We start from the raw sequence: 25619 nt of genomic DNA, 5'->3' as shown, positions 1-25619 counted from the left end.
AATGGCCAAAAACTTTGTCTGGTTGCGGTAGGCTCTGGAAGAACTGGTGAGCAAAATAGCCAAGCTTTGAGTTACTGGCCTGATTCAAGCACAGCAAGGGTTTGAGCCAGGCTCAGTGTCTCATAGCAAAGTGTCCTAACCTTCCTCTTCTTGCTGCTCAGAACTGCTCTGTTTTCCTCTGGAAATTCATTTGGGAAAAATTCCCAATTTCCTAGGTAATATGTGTCACTAGAACCGCCACATGTTTTTGCATCTTGAGAAGCTTCTGTTTCAGCAGACTGACATTTTCTGAGGAAAACCTACTACACACACACACACACACGTACACAGAGCTCCCTGCTAACTCTAGGAGGAAGCCAGGGTGCCCAGGAAGATTGCATTTATGCTGGAAATGCAGGCACCATCAGGAAAAGGGATTCCACTTCCATAGTTGCAGTAAACAGAAAAAGTCCAAACGCATTAAGCACGTAGTTTTGTCTGGGTATCCCTGCCCCTCAGTGTGGGAGGTGCTTCTGCAGAGCCCCACAGAAGTCTGGCATCAGTCAGCACAAGTGGTATCTGTGTGCCAGGGGGGTTGACTGCAAGCTCCTTGCAGGAGGAACTGTGTGTGGTTACGTATTTGCGCTCCACCTACCAGTATTTTTTACAATATCGCTAAGGCTTCTTGCTTTTCTTCCAAGGGCGCTCTTTCACGGTGGTAGTCACTCAGAGGGTGCAGGGAAGGTCTCATTCTGCCTCAGCCCTGCTGTCAGTGCAGAATTTCTATTGCCATGGGTTTTTTGGCAATGGTTACATGGGTTTCAGCATGCTGAACCCCAGGCTGTACAGGTGTGAGGCATCCTGTGGTTTGCAGTGAGGTGGGAAAGGGCTGCTGCTCACTGTTCAGAAGAGAGGATAAGGAGACAAAAACTGGCACAGCAGCCACTTCTCTGTTCTGTAGTAAGTGACTTTTCTCCCCTCTTTCTGCATTGTCACAGCCAGAGCCAGAACTGCCAGTTGATTAGTAGGCTTAGGACCCCTTTTTTTTTTTTATTTTTGTTTATTTTATTTCCTTCTTTTGGGGAGGGAGAAGGAAAGGAAATAATTTTGGACGAAACCAACTTCTCAGCACCTCAAGAGATGCTGAGCTACATATTGAGGATTTTACTCAGATTTTCTCTTAGGTAGGGATCCTTCTGATGGGAATAGGAGTTGTGCCAAAGAAGGAGTACTGATTTGACCCTATGGAAGTAATTAACAAACCTTTCCTGTCGGCTCAGCAACTAGGGACCTTCAACAACTGCTTAGAGGGTGCCATCACATAGGTTCAAAATAATGTTGGGGGATTTTTTCATCTTCCCCGACCATTTCTTTCTCTTTTTGTAATTATTTTTTTTAAACCCTCTTTATAGTGTTCTTTCCCCAGCCAGTGGTCTTTCCTACAGCTGATTCCTGATGTTTTACAGGATGAGTTACACATCCTGCCTTAGCAGCAGACTAATACCCAGGTTTGAATTACTATTGAATAAGCAGCAATGAAATCTCTATCAAAATAATCAGTAGTTCCAAAAACCACAAACAACAAAACAAGCAGAGTTGAACTAACTCAGCAAGACCATTTGTAGCATCAGGGACGGTGAGTCATTTTTTTTTTCCTTCCCTCATCAGACTCCATCGCTGCCTCTCGCAGCCCCAGGGAGGGCAGGTGGAGTGGGTAGGGCATGACTTCAGAAAGTTAAAAAAAAAAAAAAAAAAAAGGTCGACATCACTCAGGTCACATGACACAGAGGGACCAATGGAGGCAAGTTCTGGAAAGGGGAACAGTTAAATTTGTAATTTTGGTTGTGTGAAACACTTCTTTGGGCCTCATAAACAACCACAGAACCACAAGTTGGGTACAGAGGCAGTCACACAAGAGCGGGTCCGGGATATTGGTCAGCAGGCAGGGCAAATCGTTTTGACTGCAAACCACAGAGTTTCGTAGAGTGGTAAGCATCATCAACCACAACCGATCCGCTATTTTTTTTTTCTTTTTAAGAAACAATTTCGGAGTTCTTTTAGCAAAAGAACCTTATAATCCGCTTTGTGCAGCTCCTGAGGCACCAGGATGAAACAGAGCATGATGGCTGGGAGGAGGGTGTTAGCAATGACCATTCTTCATTTTTCACTCCCCAAGGTAGAAGAAATCATATATTCCTTCATTGTAAAGAGAGAGTGAGTTTTAAAGAGGAAACAATGGCTTCAAACAGCATATTTGAGTCACTTCCTTCTTACCAGCACTTCTTGAGAGGTAAGTGCCATTCAGACTTTCTAAATATACTTTTTACTTTCCCATACTTAAGAAAATGCATGCCTGGAGAGTATCTTGGGACATTCTTGTAGTACACGCTTTTTCCCACTTCAGTTTTCTTTGAGGCGCTCTCATCGAAGCTAATATCTGAGCTTGCAGGAATACCATCTCATTACTTATCGGTCCGTTAAAGAGATTATAACAAGGATTCATTTAAGCTGTTCAAACAGCCATTGCATGCTTGTGAATTTTCTCTTCATAAATCAAAGTGTGCTAGAATAACTGACACGAATTACCGCAGATACAGTAGCAGTAGCACAAGCCCCTTCTGATTCTCTTTGGCAGAATTATGATTTTTTGAGCCACTGCCATGAAAAATGACAGCCAACAGCGTACAACACATATTACAGGCTGAAGCACAGGGAGTGAGCAGCAAGCTGGTGCATACAGCCAGCAGAGCGTGATGCTGTCTCACTTATGCTAGACCATCAGCCTGGGTAAAGGCACGTTCAACGGGGAGAAGTCAGGAAAAAGCTTAGAAACCTGCTTAAAGTTAGTTGCAACTCACATGGCTCAGGAAAAGGAGCGGCGTGGACAAACTCTGTTTCTGTTGATGCCGCGCAGGTCTCATGACTGAGAATTACTGGCTGCAGCCACCCTGAGAGAAATGAAGCAGTCCTGTAAGGGCTGAGGGGGGGAATTGAAGGGGCTTCACCCAGCAATCTGTCTGTTTTCACCAGTGACCAAGTGTGCTTAGAGGCTCCTTCTAACATTCTCACAACCCCCCGTGGAGCTAATGGTTTAGTCATGGGTTATTCATACAAGTAAGCCAGGGACTGGCACAAGAATCTCGTCCTCTTCCTTGTAGCTACCTTCCTAAATAGCTCATGCTACAGCATGAACTTTTCCCCTTTCCACGCAAGCCCTCTGACCGCTCAAGCCCTTTTTGCAGCAGGGCTGTGCCCGTGCAGATGACAAGGCACACAAAGCCCGTCACAGACCGCTCATCGAGCTTGGCCAGGGCTGCAGAGAGCAGCACTTCATAACTCTTTATAGTTACAGACTACAGTTTCCCGGCCTCGCTGGCGGTGTCGGTGTGAGTCATGAGTTATTCGTATTAATAAGCGGGCTGGGGAATGCGGAAGGCTCGTCCCAGCTGCTGTGTCACAACAAGCAGCAGCTCCGCCGGCTCCCTGACGCTCCTGCAGATCAGCGCTCTCCGAGCGGGATGTGAGCGGAGGGCAGCCTGCCGAAACGCTGGCCGGCTCGCCTGCCTTGCTTCAGTTCTTCCCTTGCCCTGTGTCAAAAAGTTTTTCTACATCTGTCTCTCCTGGCACCAGAGGGGAGCTGAGTCGCAGCGGGCTGTGTGAGTCACTCGGGCTCGCAGCACCTTCTAGCCTGGGCAAGGGAGATGCTGAAGGGTGAGCAAGAAGTGGCTAACTGCTCTGCACCACTCGCAGCTGGCATTTCCTCAGCACCCCTACCAAGCAAAGGAAGCAATACTGCTAGAATAACAAGAAGGATCTTCCTGCATTTCCTCAGCCTTTTTTCTTTTTTTTTTCTTTTTTTTTTTCTTTTTTTCCTTTGTTTTTTTTTTAGCTCACCCATTTATTTACTGTTTAATCTGTAGCACAGGAAGACATCTTGAGGAAATTTTGTGCTTCTGATGAAATAACAGAGTCAACCTCATAGGGCAGTGCTTGCAAGTGCCAGAGCACAGCCAGTCTGTGGGATGGGATGGGGACAGCAGAGGCCATACCAAAGGCAGGAGCCCAGAGAGCCTGAGGGCAGTTAGTTGGAGACCAAAGACCAATTTCTCCAGAAAAGAAGGAGTTCCACTAAAGCCAGTTAATCCAGAAAGTGATTTATCTCAATGTTCCAGAATGGGTTTTATTATCCTCCTTATTACTGATCTTATTATTGTCATTAATATTTCTATAGTACCAGTATTCTGTATTTCTTTGGACTAGGCTAGAAGTCTGGCTAGGCTAGAAGTCACACATGATACTTTAAGATCTCCATCCAGTTTTGGCAACCCAGGTACAGATCCTGGTATGTACCCAGCACATGCAAGATAAAACTCCCTCTGTACAGTGCTAGAAAAGCTTGGGCAACAGTGCTTTGCTTGAGTTATAAAGCAAATGTTTAATCGTTGCGAAAGAATATTGTGTTTGAATGTGGAAGCCTGTGACAGTTTTCCAGCAGTTCCCTTTTTGTTCCTTTCTTTACTCAAATGAACTTCGCACAGTTTCAAAATCCTGGGTGCAGCAGAAGTAATGCTTGGGCCTCAGAGCAAGAAAAATAATCATCCCTAGGGTCCGTTATTCTCACCCATATTTCTCAATAGTGTTTAAATAGACTGGTCATTCGAAATGTCCAAAACCATCTCTTTTCTTTTTTTCCCGCCAAAATGTATTGCACTTTCTCTCTTAACTGAAATCGTGAAGTAAAGGGAAAAATAACAAGTTGTTTTCTACCGTGGATTTCGCTTTATCAGTCCGTGCAGTTCTGTAAGAAGGAAATCCATAACTCTTTTTTAGCCTGATACTATGTGAAAATTGGGAAAAAAGAGGGGAGTGGGGAAGCAGAACCATTGTTCCAGCCCCTGCGAGCAGTGACAGACACAGAAAGCCTGACATATTAATTGAATGTGGTACACCACAAAGGATATGGCCCTTTTTCTATCACACCACACCAGGTCCTGGCTTCTGCCACTAGGTAAAGAAATGAGGATTATACTGAAACCTCCAGTGGTGTGCTCTGCATACTGAACACATTCAAATACTTACTGGCTCTGCTTTTAATGACAGCCTCATTTTCCTAATGGCCTCTTTCAGTTTACAGTCTGGGCTTGGTGTTAGGAGTAGAGGGCAGGAACATTTCTAAGTGTCTTGCTGCACTGCAACCCGCAGAAAAACATCACTCCATCTCTTACTCAAATCTAGGACTGTATCAGCAAGGCTGTAGTTAAAACTTTTATTCTAGGAAGTTTCATAGTATAAGGACAGATTGCTGCTTATATTGAGGGTTCAGTGCAGGTTCACGTGTATTGGCCTGGTCAACACTGTGATGCCTTTTGGACAGGGGGGCCAAACTGAGACCTGTTGGAGAGTCTTGTATTAAAGAGTGCATGTATCCTTTTTAATTACTAGTAATTACATTATATAGTCCCACCCCGTAACATCTCTTAACTTCTTAAGGGTGTTAGACTACCCTGTAAGGTTTCCTAATAATTCTGCCTACAAAGCAAGACAGAACAACTAATCTTTTTGCAGTGTTTTTATGGAGCTCTAAATAACATGAAGCATAATATTTTCCAGGAGGGCACTTTGTCCTCATTTTTCCTTCTGCTGCAAGGTCTAATTATTACAATATGCAAAGAAGGTTAATTCTGGTTTTGCCTTTATTGTATTTTTTATTAATTAGTGAAGGCAATGAAGACTTGTGGAGCAACGCTTTGTTGGTTTCTTATCAAATGGAAATAAACACCAGCAGAGCACTTTTACAACATAGAAAAATACGCTGTGCATACTTTCTTCATAGTTCTAACAGGCCAAGTAGTGCCCAGACATTGTGGGCTTCCTCCTTTGCAAATGCTAAATAAAACTGTAGCAAGAAGTTCTTACTGCTCTGGAGGACATCCCTGCCTGAACCTGTGAACTACACCTAAGCATACTGCTTCTCTTTGAAAGTTAATGGCTCTGGCTTGCCTTGTGATGGGAATTGTGGTGGTAGATACCTAAAGTCCCTGGTGCTGTATGTGAGCGGAGGAGTGAAGTGATCAGAGGCTCCCTGTAACCAAAGTCTACATCTACTGTCTCACGCTCTCGGCACATGAGACCTCCCTAGGACTAAACATTTATCTGCAGAGGGTGCTGAGTGAGGAGCAGGGTAGCAAGCTGGTAATTATATTAGTGGTCCAGAACTGGTGACATTAGCAGAAGTGGTCATATACTAGAAGTAACTCTGCCAAAGACACGTTTCTCTCGGAGACACGTGGTACCCAATCCTGCCACATATTTTCATTCACTAGCCCTGTAGAAGAAACCTATCTTATCACGATAGCATAAACTACATCATCACTGCATAGAGGAGAAAGTTTTCCAGCACCTTTGCAGACTGCCTGAACTGTAACAAAGAGTTAATTTGTGTCAGCATTATAAATTACTAACTGCATCTTGTGAATAGGAAATTGAACTAAAGCTCATAAAAACCTTGGCTTACTAGAAGAAAAAGCTTGCACAATGCCTGATTTACACAGCCTTCTCTCTCTTTGAGCCTTTTTTCATTTAAAAGCCTTGAAAAACATTGCAAGACCTGAACACAGGAATTCCTGTGAAGCAAGGGGTAAAGTATCTGACAGAGATGAATACACTGCTTTGGTAAGATCAAGAGATTTTATCTTGGGCCAAAATATTAAACCGAGTGTTTAACCAGTCACACTCAGTGTACTGATGTGTTGTGATGACAGCCTTAGCAAGGACTTAGGGTTATGGCTGGCTTGCAGATTGCCCAGACTGATTTACCCTTTATCATGTGGCTGTTAATAAGAGATTGTTGGATGGCAGCTCTGCCTCAGACTGTGTTTTACCACAAGAGCCAAACTCCAGTTCTGATGTAGCTCTCTGGTGGGAAATGAAAGCATCTTCCCCACACTGCCAGTGCATGCAATACGAATAGAAAATAAATTGCATTTTTTTCATGACAAGAAGATAATTAAGGTTTAGTTTGACTGCTAAGGCGTGACCCCAAAAGAAGTCAGCTTACCTTTAAATGCATGTGAAGGCCAGTTACATTGGCAAGTTTATAACAGCAATTTATGAACCCCTGAAGACTTTTACTTCAGAACACAGAATAAGTATCTGCATCATCCTCCTATTCAAGAGGGGAGACTTATACCCAAACCAAGAGTGGAAAAGAAATTACTGTTCTTGGATTTAGAAATAGACATACTTGCTTTTAACAACTAAACAGAAGCCATCCTAAGGAAATGGCAAAGGTATTTTTTTTGTAAAAAACAATGAGGTTGTTCCACTGACAGGAGAAACTCTACTGACTTGGACACTGCCACAGGCAGAGGGGATGTGCTGGGTCCCGGTGGTCTCTGCTGCACCTCCTAAGCAGTGCCTGGAGGGCTGGGCAGGGGTCTTAGCCTGAGGTCTTCTTGTGCTGTCATGGAGCACAAGGGCGAAATGCAGAGTGGGCTCGGGAGCTAAGGGGGAATGCCACTGCCAGGGGAAGTCAGGGTGGCCTTGTGCTCCACAGAAACTGCTGGTTGCAGTGCCTCACTGAGTGATAATTGGAAGTTGTAGGAGGCTGCCACAGAGTACCTGACTGGCCCTGGTGTAGGAGGAGGGCTGCACTATGCAGCTGTAACAGCCTCCATCAGCAGCTTGTGCTGCTTGTGCCAAAATGCATAGGTGCCTGCTGGGCTTCTGGGCAAGGGCAGCAGAATGCGTCCAGATGCCCTGGCAGGAGGGCAAGGGAGAAGTAGCTCTGGCTCTGAGTAAGAGGATGGATTGAAGCTGGCTGCAGAAGGACCACCTGCTCTTTGAATCTAAATCCCACCTGGTATCTCCATCTTCTCAGTGTCCGCACAGGCCTCCTGGATGCATGGCGCAAGTTTAAATTAGGGTGTGCAGCATTTTGGGTCGGGTGGCTGCCATGACCATCAGGCTACACACAGAGACAGCACACTGTAGCATGTGGTGGGCAAGCTCAGGCCAGGCCATGCAACCCCTTCACTGGAGGGGAATGAGCCTGAAGGATTTTCTGTGTTCCTGCACATTACAGTGTGCAAGGATATGTCTGCACAGATTTTGTTTTGTGTTTTTTTTTATTTACTTGTGTTCTCTGTTTGTTTGGGTTTTTTCCTAAAACAAGTCTGACAGTCAGCTCACCCACTCACTCCTATTCCTTTATCTGTGCTTAGTCCATGGGGCAAGGTACAGTGGAGATTCTTTTAAACAGTGGCTGATTACAGCCTCAAATTCATTGTCATAAAATACCATTGAAACCAAGAGTTTAACAGGATGCTTAAAACAGCTGGGTCTGTATATACATAACAGTTTCTTAATATGTACCAGTCAGGTAAAGAAAAAGCAGCTTTGGAAGGGTTAAGTTCTCCTTTTGTCTCTCACTGCTGTATTTCAGAGCATAAACAGACCTCTGTTAAAGCTTGGAAAGAAAGCTTCCCATGTAAGCATGTCTGTCATCTGCAAAATGAGTTGTGGCTTCCTCCACGACATCTGGTACTGGCCACGGAGAGAGACACGCCACTGGCTATCTGAATCACTGGTCTGAGAGAAGGACAAGAAAACATTACACTACATCATTACCTCTTCTCTCATCTTAAGAGAACGGATAATATTTGTGTAGACTTGAGTCAACTTCCCAAATAGTAGATGAGTAGTAGGGATATCTCCCCTCCGAAGTGTATTAGTGAACTGTATGGGATGACAACAGTGGTGGTGTTTGGAGCAGTAGAGCACCTACAAAAGTCTACAGTATGTTGGTGAAGTCCCTGCATGCATCAGCACACCCACAGTGATATTGAATGCAAGACACATCATTCTTCCTGCTGGTGGAAAGGAGACTAGAAATTATATATACGGATTCCCAATGTAATCATTTTTCAAAATAAATACCTTTTCTTCCACTTAGGTCCCAGTAAAGTAAGGCCTGGGCTTATGACCAAGATACATTTTAGTCCAAAACATCAAATTCTGTATGAAGAGGTATTCAGACAATTGAAATAGGAAAGAAAAAAAAGAGCATAGGAGAGCTGACTGTGAAAGCAAGGAGGTAGAGAATGACAGTAGCTGCTACCTGGTAGAGTTTCCAATTCATCCTTAATACTGTCCGCAGGGCTCACCACTTCTGCTTGCAAATGAAACTCAGTGAAATTGGGCAGTTTCACTTCATGAAGATCTGTGAGAACGTTTTCTACAGCTTTGATCTATCTGGGGTTTTTTTCAGCCTGTGCTTTTTGTTTTGAGTTTCTGATTCCAGTGAACCCAAAAGCAGTCCGAGTCAGGGTCTTGGGGCTTTTTCTTTTGCCTTCTCAGTATTTTGTCTTGCAGTGTGTTTTCTGTTGTCTGTTTTCATGCTAAAGCTATGATTTTGAGATGTGCTCAGAAGCTGCCCTTAGGTAGGGTTTTGACTGTAAGTTGAAAGGCTCTCCTCTCTTACAAATTGTTCCATGAATGCAGTGCGAGGAAACTTGAAATCTGTCAAGTTTTATGTGATTTGCCATAAACATTTCACTTGGCTATACTTAGGGCAATCCCTGCAATGCTTGTCAAATCAGCAACCTCAGAAGACATTGACCCAGCCCTTCAAGTGTCTTTTTCTGGTCTTTAAAAGAGAAGGATGACCATTTGCAAAATACCTTGTGTGTTCGGGCCAAAGTGGCACACCGTGTTCGGGGCGAAGTGGCACACCATGGGACTGAGCGTCTGTTTCCTTTGTGACAGATGTTTTGCACCTTCTTATGCCAAGTACCACCTGCACCTCTCATAAGTCCATTTTCTAGCCAGTTTTATGGCATACACCTGCGCCGTGCCAACCAGATGCATGCCTCAGAGGTATCAGGGCAATTAGAGAAGCCTTGAACAAGCACCAAAGGATGCAGAGCTCCATAAGTGTTGCTAAAGTACCCTGCAGTCACCCACTTTGGCAAAGGCAAGCGCTGCAAGCATGCTGAGTGGGGGCTGAGAGTGGGGTGTCACAGCCTCTGCGGTGGGCAGACCAGCCTCCGTGCCTGTCAGCACTCAGGTCGCTATTTATACTTGCCGTAGTGTCAAAGGGTAGTGAAAGCCAAGCTGGCACATCAAGATGAAGGCTTTCATCTCTCTAGCAAGGATAACACAGATGCAATCACATGGGTGTAAGTCACCACCAGCCAACCCCTGGAAGATGTCGGCATACACCGTGGTGGTGCGCGGGGGCGGGACACATACCTCTGGGTTTTCACTACCGTTACTATATGAGCTAGGTAGATTTAAGCTGGCACTGCCTTACTCTCACGTGCCTGCAGGCATGCTTCCCCTTTTCTCTCTAGACATGACCAGGAGCACAAAGCATGCTCCAGAGCCGATGTTTAGGATAATATCATGGCTCCACCCAGACAGGGACAAAATGGCTATCAACTGCAGTGGGGATGTGACTGTCCTTTGAGAACAAGAAACCTGAGAGAAAAACATGAAGTTAAGAGTAGGACAGATGACCCCTGAATAATAGTGTTGACACGAGGGCTAAAAGAAACATAGCATTAAGGTGCAAGTGTAATTCATGCAATGCCAAGTAGCAGAACTATGGCTTGAGAATGAAAGTTTTTGTCTCTTTTACGTAGGAAATATTGGTGTAGGACGGTTATTTATGGCATATTTTGCAAGGTTGTAGAAGGAACTTGGGGTGGGCTGGGATTTTTCCTCTGGTTGGCAGTTGATTTGTACTTGGTTTATACATCATGGGTGTACACATCACCCAATGGACAAGTGAGGTGTATTTCCTCAGTAAACAGTGAGGACAGACTCTAAAGAAGCACTCTTTAGCATGTACCATCTCCTGGTCATATATGGAAGGACAGAGAAGGACAGGACTTCCATGAGTGCAATCGCAGCTTTGGAAAGCAACCCTGAAAGCACTTTCCCAGTAAGAGGCGATGAGGAGCAGGCCTCACCTGCACAGCCAGTCTCCTCACGGCACGGCTGCCATGGCTGCTGACCATCTGTCCATGTTGCACATCATCCAGAGCAGGCTACCGATATGAGACTACATGCTACGCCCAATTCATAGGAAGAGCAATTTATTTTATGCGCCAGTTACTAGATAATATCAGACTTCTGTAAAATGCTTCTGTTTTTCAGGACTTATACGTAAATGAGCTTTGGCTTTTGCATAGGCTGGGTGTAGCAGGATTCATATCTGGAAGATACACTTGAGTTAAGACTTTGTTAACCCCATTTGCACAGGGGGTCGTAGAATCAGTTACTGCAATGTAGAGTGGTTTAATTGCTCCTATATATATTGACCAAACACTTTGCAAAGACATTCAATACCACTTTGTCCATCACACCTCTGTGGACTTGGAGGCAGGGAGCTGTGGAGGTTACTTCATGCAGAGTCCTAGTCAGACCTACATCCACCAGATCACTCCGCACACTTCTAGACCAACCTGATTCCTGTGTTGTTGCCACCATTTAATCTGAACCCAAGCTGTGCGGGCAGATAGCATGTGGGAAGCGTTCTGCTTATGACTCCAGCTAGGGAAAAGGGGTGAGCCTGTAGGTAGGTTGCCCTCTTGCTAGAGAACGGACAGCACAGCGAGCCACCATGTGCCATGCACCCCACATGCTTTCTAAGTACCTCTACTAATGCAGCCTGGAGAGATGGCCACCACTGAAAGGAAAAAAGACACCTTAGCCTCTTCACCAGTTGGTTCTCTCTTTAGTTTCTGCACCAAGCCTGTAAAAAGTGATAATGTATGGTGTTAAAAGCACACATATTTTTTACACTAAGCATAAAATAAGTTGCATATTGAAATTAAGATTCAGGCCTTATATATGAACAGGAACTTATTCTGGCTGTGCCTCCCTGCATTGGAGAAAATGGTTTTCTTTTCAAAATGAAACAGGGTGTTTCAAGTACACTATGTTGGCGTATTGTGGAAACTAAAGTATGTGAATGGCTTGCCTAAGTAAATAGAAAAAGTGATAGGATAAACTTTTTGAGTTCAAAAGTGATGAATCACTTAAATTTTAGTGTAACAATCAGAACTTTTATTATTGTGTAGTTTTTCTACACAATCTTCCTAATAGGGGTTGCAATGGAAATAGTCATTTTTTTATAATTTCATACACAGTCCAAACAACTTTTGAGGAATGATATTATTTTGTACTGATATTTTTAGGTGCATCTATTTTATGCTATGCAGCAGAAAAGCTACATTACCTTTTCTAAACAACATTAGCTGTTTCTAAACCAAACAGCCTCTTTTCTTTACTGTGTAGGATTAATCTTTACCAGTATGAACGCTAAGTACATTCCCATTTGGGAGAGTGCTCTGCTGTAACTAGACATGTACCAACAGGTACGGTTCCCCTGTGGGGTGAAGTTATGTCATTAGAGAGATGTCTACATGAGGAAAGATGTTTTAGGTTCACATTTTACTGAGGCAATTAAAGCAGCCTAGTATTTTGTGTACATTGTATCCAATCTAAGAGCCAACGAAACCAGTGGAAAGACCTGGCTGACGTCTTTGGGCATGGGATGAGACCTGTGATGGCTGTTCTCCTCCAGGTAAAGGTGTTAACAACCTCAAGCTCTGTCACTGATGGCCTAGGTCAGCGGTCCCTTTACGCACAGCTGCCCTTACACTTTTGTACACATGAAATACGGAGGGGTGAGGCTGGCTCCCCTTCCGTGCCACAACCTGCCTTTTGCTTCAGAGCTGCATCCTGGCCCTTTCTGCCCCATTTTACCATGCTCACAAGAGCTGCGGAATAAAAAATGGCATTGTGCAAGTTAGAGATCACATTTCCAGCCAGGTGCTGATGGGCTGACTCCTTTTTACAGGCTGGCTAGGGAAGTTCCCTCGCGCTCCTTCTTCTAACAGCTCCATGATTCCGGCACGTCCCCTATGCACATGGAGAAGGGCGAAGCAGCTCCCGAGGCCCATGTCCTCCAGGTTTCACTGTGTAACTGCTTTGACTAAACCACACCAGCTGGACATCAAAAGCACTATTTAAACAGAAGCAGTTGGAGTTTTTTCAGGCTGTTTCATCTCCCCTTTCAGCCTTCAGAAAAGTCCACTCTAACCAGAAGGATTAGGAAATACAACAGACCCCCGCTGCATCTGAGGGGGTCAGCCAGTATGGGACCAGCTCGGGGCAGCGGGTGGACAACTCAGTCTGCCTGCTGCTTTCATGACATCCTGCAAAGGGCATCAGGGAGCCAGGGCTGTTCCTGTTCTCCACTTGGGTCTGGGGATAATCAGACAGGTTTGATTATCCATACGGCTGGGAGACAGCTTCCCCCCTGGGCATCTCCACCCCATTCTCCGCTCTGGTCAGAAGTGAGAGCAAATCTTCACATTTTGGTCCACCGTACCTATGGGTAAATAGGAGCTCCTTCCATGGCAGCAGTGTGGTTTGGCTTCACCACCCTGGGCCAGCTAAAATAGGTAGACGGAGGTGAAAGGGTCTTCCTCAGTAAACAGTTTTTCAACACCATTTTCCTCTGCAGCTTATGAATTATTCTCTCCCTGTCAAACATGCTCTCATTTATTCTTTGCTAATCTCTTCAGCAAACACTGCTTAGTCTCCAGCTTGTTCATGAGCAAATCCTGGTATATGCCAGAGTCCCCACAGGAGTGACTTCCCTGCATGGGTCACACAGCTGCTGACTGAGCAGCACACATGGCTAACCAAGGCAACAGGAGGTACCAGCTCCGTAGGTTTTCTTCCAGCACATGACTTAAGTCAGTGACTGAGCATTCCTGCCTAAAACTGTAGCCTTCTCTGAAGGTTCAGGCTAATACAACCTGCTTTCACAGAGGTTCTGGTAAAAAAACATCCAAAACATGGTTTAACAGGAGTTTGTTGTCAGATTTCAACTTGTTTTCAAGGAAAATCTTTTCACTGTTCCTTAACTTGTTTTCTGTCTCAAGTCCCTCACTTGTTAAGGTCTGAGCCCCTTTTCTGGCAAGGCATTGCTAGATTATTTTTATTTCCCTGCAGAAAATGCAGGCAACATTAAAGCATCCCTTATTTGAAACTGCAGTTCAAAGAATGAATGAAATGAGAATTAGAAAAATAACCTGTATAAAAACATTAGCTGTCCTATTTTAGGAGATAATTAGCTGTAGCAAAGTTTCCCTCACTTATTTTTCCTTGGTGAGAAAACAAACTACCTTGTCATTGAGGTTTTTAGAAAATGCTGCTGTTTGCAAGATTTGCCACAAACAAATTAACCCAAACATTTCTAGTGTATGACTTACATTGCTAATTTTACTGTTAGTTTTCATTTCTGCATCTGAAGACCAAAATGCTTCCAGTTATCATATAGTGAAGGAAAAATAAACAAACCAGAACAGTGGATCACAAATTTGAGTGCCAAGAAGTATGCACACAAAAAAAAATCCATACCAAATGTTTCTTACCAAAACCCAGTGGAGAAGGCAGAGTGAGAAAGGAAGAGACCAAGATGGGGAAGAAGTCTTTTATTGTGTGTCAGAAGTGGCATGTCTGACATAGCCCTTCAATCAGAAAAGCTACTTTTCCTTAGCAGACCTTTGGGATATAGTACTGTTTCCACTGGGTACTGAATTTTCCTGCTTGAACAGGGCATACTCCCAGTCAATTGTAGCTGACACGATTTCAGGGGATCAGTGGGTGATGGAGACACCAAGCCCAGCTGCTGACATTTGAGACACAGGTGCTTGGAGCTGCCTTTGCCAGTGAGCCAGCCAGAGCCAGAATAATGCAATATAGGCAGCTTCCACAGGTTCTGCCCCAAGAATAATCCACTGGCATTTGTTTGGAGTATTTTAGAAGCTCGTTGTTTGAGCTAAGTCCCCCGTTTTTCATAATGTCATCTTGCTGCCTTATTAAATTACCAACCTTTTCTTCACTGGTGTCTTCCAACTGTGGTTAGAATTAGATGGATACAGGTGGCCAAAAGAAACCATGCTTCTGTGCCTAGCACCTGGTATCACCCTCCTTTGATCATGATGTCTGCAGACGCATCCCTTTTCAGTTTATATAGAAAGTCAGAAAGGGATGGAAGGACTGGCTTCTTCTGGTGCTGGTATGCAATTCTACTCTTTAATTTCTAACCTTTCAGACAGACCTGAGACAACACATATCTGTGGTCCTTTCTATATGTTGTGAATACACCTACAAGGTTTCTGATTTTTTTTTTCCAAAATCTTAGGTTTAAAACACTGTGCATAGGGTGCCATGGGATCAACAGGTGTGTGTTTCTTTGGGTTCTTGCTTTTGTTTTTCCAGCCTCTCCTGGAAGGCTTCTGCACAAGACTTAGCCTGCTAGTTTAATTTTAGTCATGCAATGAAATCAGTGCAAAGCTCAAAGGTGATGTGTGCTGGGTGTGGGAGGGAGAGCAGAGGTAGGAAAAAGAGAAGTATTTCTAGACTAGTTTCTTAGCCTCTTACTTTTTCATGTTTAGCATACACTAATAGATATGAAACTTAGTAGGCAGCTTGTGTCAGAGTTCTGATGGAAGTTGTGATGTGGTAGATAAAAAGTGATGAGGATATAAAGCTAAAGGGTTGGTTCCAGTACTAAAAATTATACCTGCAAGATTTTTCCTACGGTAGCATTCATTACCTTTCAGTGTGCCTTACAATAAATAAATAGTACTGGTCATGCTGGCTTGTGTTCTGCAGGGGATAGCAGCACAGCACAGGGTATGTCTACCACCAAACCAGAAGCCCTTTGCAGCATTAGTAGTTAGTTTCTTTGTGAGACTCAGTGTTGGATCTCTGTGTTACTATGCCTGAGCCCTATGCAACTTTAGAATGCTAACACAAGACTTTTTTAGTGTTGTTTATTTGGGAGATAGTTGAAACTGGATCACACCAAGACTTGTCTCAAGCCACAGCAGATGCTAATGATGTGATCAGTGACATCATAAATGTTCTTGTCGTGTCGTTAAGGAATTGTTGGGGAAGCACTTAGATAGGGATGGACTGAGATCTGCCTCAAATACTGTGAGTAGTTATGCTCTGTATATTAACTCTATTGAATCCAAATGCTCTCATCATGTTGTTAATGTGGGCTTTCCCCACAACCAGTGTAATGTGGTAAAAAGCTCTCATGCTACTGTGACTGCGGGAAACCTCTCATGAGAATTTGTCATGTTCTTTTCTGGGTAAGCCTTGCTTCACTGGGAAATTTCAAAAAGCTCATTTAGGTTGTTTGATTGAAAGTGTGCAAAACCACTAAAAACCTTCTCCATGGAAATGTTTGGCTTATGGTAAAACTTCAGATGGAAGCAGCCATCTGAATTCAAGGCAAGCCTAGCCTGATGCATTTAAAAAGCCAAGATGCGCTGTCCCAGGGACAACTACTGAAGGCTAATTTCCTCCAGACATAGGTTTTGTGGCTGCATTCTCAAATATCTAGTGAGGCTTTAATCTGATCGAAAGTTTTTCTCTTCTTGAGGAATATCTAAAATCTTTCTTGGGTGCTCGTCAGCTGGGAGCACTGGCAGAGCCTCTCTGCTACTGCCATGTTTCATGAAAGCCAAAGGAACTTAAGACCGCTTCTGTTCTATGAAGTTCAGTTAAAGTTGGCCCACAAACCATAAGACTAGGGGAAGTCCAGAGAGAAGGGGAGCAATCACATAAGCACTGCCTCTGCAGAAAAGCAGGCTGATAAAGCAGCTTTGCAGTTCAGTGTGGCGTGCATTAGGCCAAAGTGACACACAAAGATAGCCAAAAACATTCAGAAGCTGCTTAAACTACTCTGGGAATACATGTTCCTCATCTTCATTGATGAGGAAACAGTGAAGAGTGGTCATATCAAAAGTCCAGGGGAGACAGAAGTGGAAACAGAAACAGAACCTCAATTTTTTTGACTTAGAGTTCTGGGCCCAGCAATCTAAAAAAAGATCTTGTTTTCTTTGAATTTCAAATCTGATCAAGGCAACGTTTTCATTGGAAACTTACCTTAACATTACACTCATTATTTCAGGGCCTGGATATTGTACAACTCCAGCTGCAACTGGGCAGTCCATTTCAAATAGCAAAGCATAAAGAAAATCCAGGAAAAAATGTTTCCAATTACTTGTGAGCAGCAGGCAAATTTGAAAATATTGAGCTACTTGTGGGCAGTATGGGAATGGGAAAAGAAATAAGACTAGCTGATGAACAATTTATGATATAAGACTTGTTCAGCATGTTAGAATTTCAGATTCAGGAGGAGTGGTGCAGTAGGGTTTTCTCCAGCCTGGCTTAGCAGCATCTTGGCAGTAGCTGATGCTATGCTCCTCCTTGTGCCGGGAAAGCAGGGGGGATGGCCATGGGCAGGGAGGGCAGAAGCAGGGTACAGTTCAATCCCACCAACACACGTGGAAACATCAATGCTTGGAGACTCCCTAAAATCCTCCTCGGGTCCAGCAAAGCTGGTGGTTGGTGTTGCCAGGCAGGGAGATGTAAGAAGAAGAAACGATGCATCCATTTAGAAATGTTCCTTCTTCTTTTTTTTTTTTTCCCCCAGAAAATATTTCAAAAGGAAAGCTTCATTTCTCTGCAAATTTAATTTGAGAGCTGTATTTGTTTTCTGCTTTCTCTAGTGTTGATCTGCCACAGCACTGAGCAGGGCCAGAAAAGCTTGCAGGTTAGAAAAATCTGCTGTCAAGCCAGCTTTGGCACTGGCACGGGCTCTACCTTTGCTGGCAGAGGCTAACCTTTGGCCAGGCAATTATCAGTCTAGGGGCAGAACATGTTTTGCTTTTCCCATATCTAACTTCTCAGCAGAAACCCAGGCTGGTACCTTGCTTGTTTGCAGGCACAGCAGGCTTCTCTATAGGATAGCCCAAGTAACCCTGAAAAACAAAATGTGGTTCTTGAGGAGTCTGAGCAGCAAATCTTGGTGAAGCGGTTTTGCAAATGCTGGGGCAAAACCAGGCAGTAACAGCATTAGGAGCCCTGCCTCTGCCACAGGCTCTGGAGCTGACAGTTGTAAGGACAGTCTTTTCTGGTAGAATCTCCATTCAACCAGTCCTGCACTGTGCCTTCACTCTAGCCTGTGCAGGATGACTGCGTAGCAAAGAAACCATGCTATCCACATCTCTGTGGCCATCGTGCCATGGAACATCAGTGGCTGCTGCACCGACCAGAGAGAAGGTGAGCAGCTTGGATGCTTCCTGGTGCCTAAACGTAGCACAACCACTTCCTTAGTAACTGCTTTTAGGTGGAATAATAAAAAGCAAGCAAGATGGAAGCGCAGCCTTTCCTCTGACATGACCAAGCTTGCACCGCATGCTTCTTGTTTTGCTCATCAGCAGAGGGCTGCAGGAAGGAGATAGGTCTGTCCCTGCCCAGGGTGCACCTGAGGCCGCCCTCCCCGCAGCAGAGAGCCGAGTGGTCCTGGATCAGCCAGAAGGACCCATGCTACCCTTCGCCTCGAAGTTACGGGGAAGCTGTCAGCCTAAGCGGAGGCATCCTGTTTGTTGAAAAACAAGTGACAGTTGAAGAAGGGTTGCAAGAGCGAGCAAACCGCAGGCCCTGCGCGGGGCTGATAACAGTCCTGCGCTGCTTTTGCAGCAGTTCCGTCCCTGCCGAGCGCCGGCGGGGGGGACGGTGGTGCTTTCCTGTTTCGCGCTTTTTCCCGCCACTGTTTCTTGCTGTTGAGTTCTGCTGCATTTTTTCAGTAACTTGCTGGTTTCTCAAAAGGGCCCTCCCTTGCTATAAACAGCGTGCTGGGGGCAGCCGGGTGCCTGCTCCCACCAAGGGGGGACCGCAGGCACCCACGGGGCTGAGCAGGGGGACGGGACCTGGTGTTCAAGAAGGTGGCTGCAAATAAGGGCTCTTAAAAGTGTGTACCTGTCACGGCTTGGGGTTTTGTAGGTTTGCACCCACGCCTGCTTCCCTGCCAGCACTCCTCAGCCTGAAATCTCAAAGCACTTTATGAGGCTTTGTTTAACCCTATGTTCAGAGCACTTCTGGAGGAGACCAGGACTGGTAACACAAAGGGAAAAGCATTTTTGGGCTCAGAGGCCTGCAGTTAGGCAAATAGATCTGTATTTAAATCTCAGTGCAATGCAGATTTAGACCCCTCCGTTCCGCAACTGCACCTGACTTTATTGCCATGGCCACCGCTGGCTCCCTTGGGCCTGACGGAAACTCTCTTGCGGTGGTGAAGTGTATGCGTGCGTGCATGTGTGGTTTCTGTTTGCAGCATGAGAAGCCTTGACTTTGTGTATAACTATGTAAATGATACTATTCACCCCTTCAAAGCTAAGCACAACATGTGTGAGGCTTAGAAAGCTCAAGCTAACAGATGCACAAGCTACAAAATTGTTGGACACGTGTACCTCCCTCTGTGAGAAGCTGGTATGTTCACTGGGCTTCCCATGTCAGGTTTACTCTGTTTTGAACATCTTACCCTAAGGTTCAGGCATTAAAATAAATGCCTTTCCACCCCTCTCTCTGGACAGAATGTTGGGGCTAGCAGAAAAAGAGTTTTCTGTCTTCAACCAAGAATGTTATTTTTCTTGAACTTTGCATAAAATTCATTGGTATGATCAGAGCGCTCTTGCTCTAGAAAGATATCTCAGGACATGCTTGTTTGAAACAGCTTGACCAGCATTCTTATCAGCATCAGTTACATAATCCTGATAATTTTTTTTTTTTTCATTTGCTAACAGATGGGCTTCTAGTAAGAAATTTTATTTCAGGGAAAAAATATGTTGGAAAATTGCTTCAATAAAATGTCAATTCCCTTTGCTTTTAAATAATAGTAATAACAACAACAACAATAAAATGTAGATAGCATTTTAATTTAAAATGTTGCCCAGACTACTAGCTTTTGAGTTTCATGGTTTTCCCTGTGACTTTGTACTCTTTCTTTTTACTAACAAATTCCACTGCTGTGCTAGGAGCCATACAAATGTAGGGGAAAGCCCCCTGAAGAATTTGCAACCAAGAAACAAAACTAAAGATAGGTGAAGGGTATGGGCTTACTGGACCAGTACTGTTGAAACTTTGTTTTAAGAAGCATGAAATGAAACAAAAAGATAAAAATGGTTTTGGCAAAAGCTGATGTCAGTCACACAAATGTGTGGAGGAAGTTAGAGAGCCCTCTGTAAGGCAAGGCTGTCTGAAGTCACCTCGCTCTCCTCAAATTACTCTTCACCCATGCTTTCATTTCTCTCCTAGCTGCAACAGAAGTGCTCAAACGTTGCTGGGTTGTTTGTCTTTTTTGTCCCTGCCTCTGTCGCTGTCGCAGCCGGGATCCCTCCGGCCCTCCCAGGGCTCTGTGTTGTGTGGGGTCCCTCCCCAGGCACATGTGTGCTCCTCTCCCCTCTGCTCCTTCCCAGCACAAGTGCAAGAGATTTCCTGGCCCCGGCTCCTTTCAAGAACTCCGCTCGCAGTAAGGGCATCACAACGTGTCCTCCTCTGCAGCCACCTCCTGCCCCATCACCCACTCTGTTATCCAGCCAGCACTGCCCGCTGGTCGCTTCCCCTCTCCCATCTGCTAACATGATTTCTGGGACTGCACACCCCCTATCTTCCACCCTGCATGGACCACAGGAATGTTTGAAATTTTTCTTTGCCTCCTAAGTGGGAAACCCCCAAGAAATCTTTCTGCAGAGCTAAGACATTAGAAAACCATTGATATTCACATGCTAGCAAGCATTTAGACTGGGATCTTCAAAAGAATCTAGGCAAGCCACTGCCAATAGGCTTCCGAGTAACTCGCACATCCCACTCCTTCAGCCCCTCCAAGTCTCAGGGCTTGCTGCGGTGTCTCAGCATAGTGAGCTGTGATGAGAAAGTGGAATTGGGATTCATGAGAAACTGCTGCTGGATCAAATTTACCTACTTCAGTTTGTTTAGTGCTTCAGGCTATTTTTTAAGTGACAGACAATGAAGAAAGTATGCTTTCCTACGTCATTTATTGGTAAGTAAGGGAAACATATATGACCTACTATATTTAGTAGCCCATCTGTATTGATTTCTCTTTTTAAAAGACTCTTTTAGGGTACAAAATCTTCTTTCCATTTTCAGACTTTCCTTGCCACAAAGCATACCTAGAGAACAGGCAAATAGTGAGCTGCCGCTTTGGCTGTTGGAGCCAATTAGCAAAACTTGTTACAAACAGCTGTTCTAGCCAGCGTGGTGGTTTCCAAGGGCTTGTTTTCCAAGTCTTTGAATATGGAGTCAGGAGGTGAAAAACAAGCTGGCAGTTCACCACTCTCATTCCCCTTCCCACCCCATGCACCCCCAGGTGACGGAGGATCCCCCAGAGACCAGGGTCCCACAGAGATCAGCACCCAGCTGCTGTGAACACACCAGGCCACTGTTCCAGGCGGTCCGGCCAGCCCGTGACCAGGGTTAGGGCATTGCTGCCCTCGCTTAATAGAGACACTGTTGCTTCATAAGTTGTGGCGGAGTTTTATTTTGCTGGAATAAAAAGATAGCACTTTGGTGTGTGGCTTGCTTTTGCTGAAGCCTTTTGTGCCCCCCTCAACAATAAAGAGTGGAGAAACTTCCAGGTTATCCAGACAAAGCTTTTTACAAGGCAGAGTTTAAGGATTGCAGGGTACTTGCTCTGATGGGGTTTGAATGCTGTGGTAATAAGGATTCTTTCCATCCCTTCCCTTAGGTCATTCACTGGAGAATTTATGGTTAGGGATTTTTCCTTAGCATTCAGCAAGTTTCTCTTCTTTTCATCTAAGTTGCCTAGTTACTATATATTATTACAGCTTATGAATGTGTGTTTGCAGTACACAATATAAAGATATATATGCACATGTGTGTATGTATAGATGTGTCCATACGCTATGTGCATGCACATTGCATTTTATTTACTTTACACCCTAAATAGTACCTCTCCTGTGTTTTACACCCTCTAAGTGTTTGCAGGATGTGCTGACCACGCCATGTACTCATTACTTGTCCAAGGACAAGCTCTCCAAGCTGTCCTCATAAAGCTGTTCCTTGAGCCTCCTGGCTACACACTCCTCAAATCCCCTGCCCACTCTGCACCAAGAGGCTGCCGCAGCCCACTGCCTGGGTCTGCCAGGAAGGTGGCTGCAGCTGACGCCCTGCTCACGTCTCTCACACTATGTCTTGCCAGCATGTGTGACAGTGTCCCACTGTGCCACTTGCAGGGGGAGTGTGCAGAGGCGCAGGGGGCAATGGTTTTGCAGCCCGTAGCTGCAGGGGTGAGCCAGGAGGAGAAAGCAGCTTCTTCTGTAGCCCCACAAGGGCAGCTACATGAGCCAGGAGCCTTGAAGACTGGGCTTCAGGTATTTAGTTACTAAATTACTAAGTTACTAAATCCCTAATAATATTAGTATTATTAATATTTTACTATAAAATCTTATTATTATTAAATACTATTAATAATAGTATTTAGTAACCTAGGTTACTAAATCCCTAATACTAATCCCTACTAGGACCTTGAAGACTGGCCCATATCAGCCCTGTAACAAAGCCGGCAGCTGTCCTCTGCATAAATCCCAAAAAGGAACTTGCTCTGGGGAGGATGTCCTTCTCCCCAGGGCTGGTTCAGAGCATCCTCTGAGGTGATGTGACCCTTCTGCTTCAGGCCCATACTCCTCTGTGTGGACATGGATGGAGCAAGAAGTCTGGAGCACCTGCTCCAGCACTAGGACGGAGCATGCATGAGGGTGAGGAGGAGGCAGGGCTGGGAGGTGGGAAGGAAAGGTCTGAGATGAGTTGAGACAGGGCAAAAAGCACTCGCAGCAGGCTGCCCTCTGGGAGGAACTCCCATCGTCCACCCCAAATAAAGCCCCAAATACTCTGGTTTACATACCTCTTCCCTTCACCCCTTCCTTTGAATTTGCAGCTACCCTCCCAAAATCAGAGCAGGTAACAATCCCTTCATTCTGAACTGAGACTAGTTCTCCTCGCTGAGCGGGGTGCTGCGTAAGAGCAGATGAAAGAAAGCATCCCTGCCTCAGACAGTTTCTCAGCTTAAAAATAAAGAAACCAGAGACAACAAATGGATGTGCTGGCAGCTGAGACAGGCTGGCAGGGTAGCCAGTGCTCCGACATGGCAGCAGCTTGCACCAAGTTTTTGTAAGTACCACAGCAAAGGAGGACTCGGAGGAGGATAGTGGGACAGTACTGCAGGTGTGCAACAAAGTGAGGGCAGCAGCGGGAAAGGGTAGAGGCATTTGTTTGAAAACATCTCCTAAGTGGTTGAGTAACAGCACAGGGCACCACAGGCCCTTGCATTCAGCCCTTTGATCCTAAAAGGCAGGTGATAAGCAGGGTGGGGCGGCTTCAAGCCTGTCTTTATTCTGTCAAGGGAGCACCACAGGTATGCGGCTGCGCTGCTCACTGCCTGGTCCACATGGGGATCAGAGGAAGCGCGTGGCAGGTGCTGTGGAGCTGATAGATGGTGCAAGTGTTCCTCTCCCCATTCCCCCGCTGGCACTGGGGTAATCCCGGGCTGTGCCTTTGGTGATGAACCTGCCAGGTGTGCATGTGAATCACAACCCTCCCAAGCAGATGTGAATAGTCGCTGGCTTCTCCCAAGGGGAGGCAGTGCAGAGTGGTCCTTCCTGGGTGCTACAAGCTGGCACTTGGTACCCCTCTGCCCAGGTTTCCAAAGGAGCCTGCTGGTGTCTTTATCTGTTGCCAACATCAGTTTGCTTTGCTTTTACTTACCCTTTCTATTCTATCAATGGAAGAAGCTGCTCCTTAGAAGACAACTATAGTCAGGAGGTTTGACTTTATGGCTGTGATTAGCTTTGATTTCATCTTGTAGTTACCAGAAGCGTGACTGGATGCCGTTTACCCCAATGAGTTTCATAGAAAGCGAAGCTGCAAAAAGTATTAGGTTTTCTCTTGTGGGATGGCAAAAGCCACGTACACCACTAATTCCACCACAACCATTCCTTGGTTGCTGATGATAGGCAGGCTGGAGGTAAATGGGGTACCCTGCTGGGCCACAGATAGGGCTAGCTGACCTCATTTTTTCCAACAGCATTTCAGATTTATTTTGCCATATCCCCAACACATCCTTTTTGCATTGGACAGAACAGTAGAGAAGTGAATGGGTGCCACCCTTCATCTTCCAAAATTATCATCCGTGCTGGGGGAGAGGAGCGTGGTGCGGGAGGGTGGACTAGAGAGCTGATGGTGTATGGGAAGAAGCTCGCATCTGCACTTGTGGATGGGCCTTCCCTGGATGGAGCAGTTTGGGGCTTTTTGTTGATTTTTTTAGTCTTCTTCCTAGAAAGTGTTTCTTTACTAAAATGCAGTAACAGAGCTAAGGCTGGAAAAAAGCATGACAAATTTTAAAATGTTGAAGTTCAACCAAAGCCTGCTTTAGGCATGAGATTGCCGTCCTCTGTTTTGGCTGGGGCACACAGTTCAGACTGCAGTTTTATTTCATACAAAAATACCATCCTGAAAGGATTACTAGATTTAACTACTTATCTGCAGTGTCCTGAGGGAGCTTCACCTCCAGCCTCCTCACTCCGAGGTCTCCACAAAGCTCTCCCTCTCCTGCCTGATTCAGCACAAACTCTCATACTCTGAGAGGGAGGTTCAGCTTCAGTACTTCAAGTTGTAAAGCTCAGGTCAGAGCTTCCAATTTAAGCTGTAGGAAAAAAAAATACAGTTTGTGTTTTACATTTCTGACCCTCAATAGACGAGTTCCTTAGGTGTGACCTGTGAACACCTATCAGTAGATTTTAAAGCAGACTATGGTGGATTGTTGTCTATTCCCTAATTTGCAATACAAATGCCTTTCTTCTGATAAGGGTTTTAACTCAATGACCACAAAAGCCATTATTTGTTAACCTGACCTACTGTCAAAAATAGGTTGGTTTCCCTTACAGGACTATCTAAAGGATGTCACTATTACACATCTCTTTAACATCTTGCTGTCCCAGAATATTTTGTTTTCTTCACAGAAAGCCATACCACAGACGGCATGTATTAATGACTGACCTGACAGAGCCATTCCACAGGGATTTCATTAAAATTCAAGAGGTATCACCTCTTCTGGAGAATTCAGACCATCAGTTTAAATGGAGATTAATCCCTCCTAGACTGTGGTTATCCCTGGTTTTCTGGATGCAAATCCGCCCCTAAAAGGCAGTAGTTTAGGATGAAGGGTATTTGTCAGCTGCTACAGTCAGCTCTTCTAAATCAGATGTTTTGGTAAAGGCCAGGCCTCAAATGAATGGACCCCCCTGTTTTTTTAAGATTACTGAACTTCGTTGCACTGCTTGGGAAGCCACAAAGGCTGTACCAGTGATGGCAAACCTGGAAGTCCAAACCTTCTACGGTTTGGATCAGATGAAGCAGAGGCAGCAAGTGTACATCCCTCCACAGAGAGCCCGGCTAATAATTGGTATGTCTTTAAAAGAGAGAGGGCAGTTCATTTACCCATTCCTTGTCATTTTAGGAGCAAACTGTGGGTGAGAGAGGAGCCAGGAAGGGTCTTGCTTGAGGGGAGGCCGTTGCTGGATAAGCCTTGAGCTGTGCTGCCTAGTGGGCACGGAAAACCCATGGTAGACTTGGGCATCAACTAAAGGATCAAACATGGCTCACATCCTTGTCAGCTCTCAGTGCAACAGGAGGGTACAGAGTGCTGCTCATGCTGTCCTTATCAG

The 25619-nt window shown here is 45.1% G+C and overlaps 1 protein-coding gene across 7 annotated transcripts in view; it reads left to right on the top strand.

The window, feature by feature from the left end:
* The first annotated feature begins 1664 nt into the window (after window positions 1–1664).
* RUNX1 (RUNX family transcription factor 1) overlaps window positions 1665–25619 on the top strand; it is a 176255-nt gene continuing 152300 nt past the window's right edge. For 3 of the 7 annotated variants that reach the window (XM_055703229.1, XM_055703225.1, XM_055703224.1), the window contains exons 1-2: window positions 1665–1967; window positions 2156–2269. In XM_055703229.1, the coding sequence (XP_055559204.1) occupies window positions 2215–2269 (55 nt within the window). In that variant the 5' untranslated portion in view covers window positions 1665–1967; window positions 2156–2214. The remainder of the gene's footprint in view (window positions 1968–2155; window positions 2270–25619) is intronic. The other 4 variants (XM_055703228.1, XM_055703222.1, XM_055703227.1 and 1 more) reach the window with 4 other exon arrangements.

Source organism: Falco cherrug, chromosome 2, assembly GCF_023634085.1.
Source record: "Falco cherrug isolate bFalChe1 chromosome 2, bFalChe1.pri, whole genome shotgun sequence".
Lineage (NCBI taxonomy): Eukaryota > Metazoa > Chordata > Aves > Falconiformes > Falconidae > Falco > Falco cherrug.
This window is presented reverse-complemented; position numbering and strand designations above follow the sequence as displayed.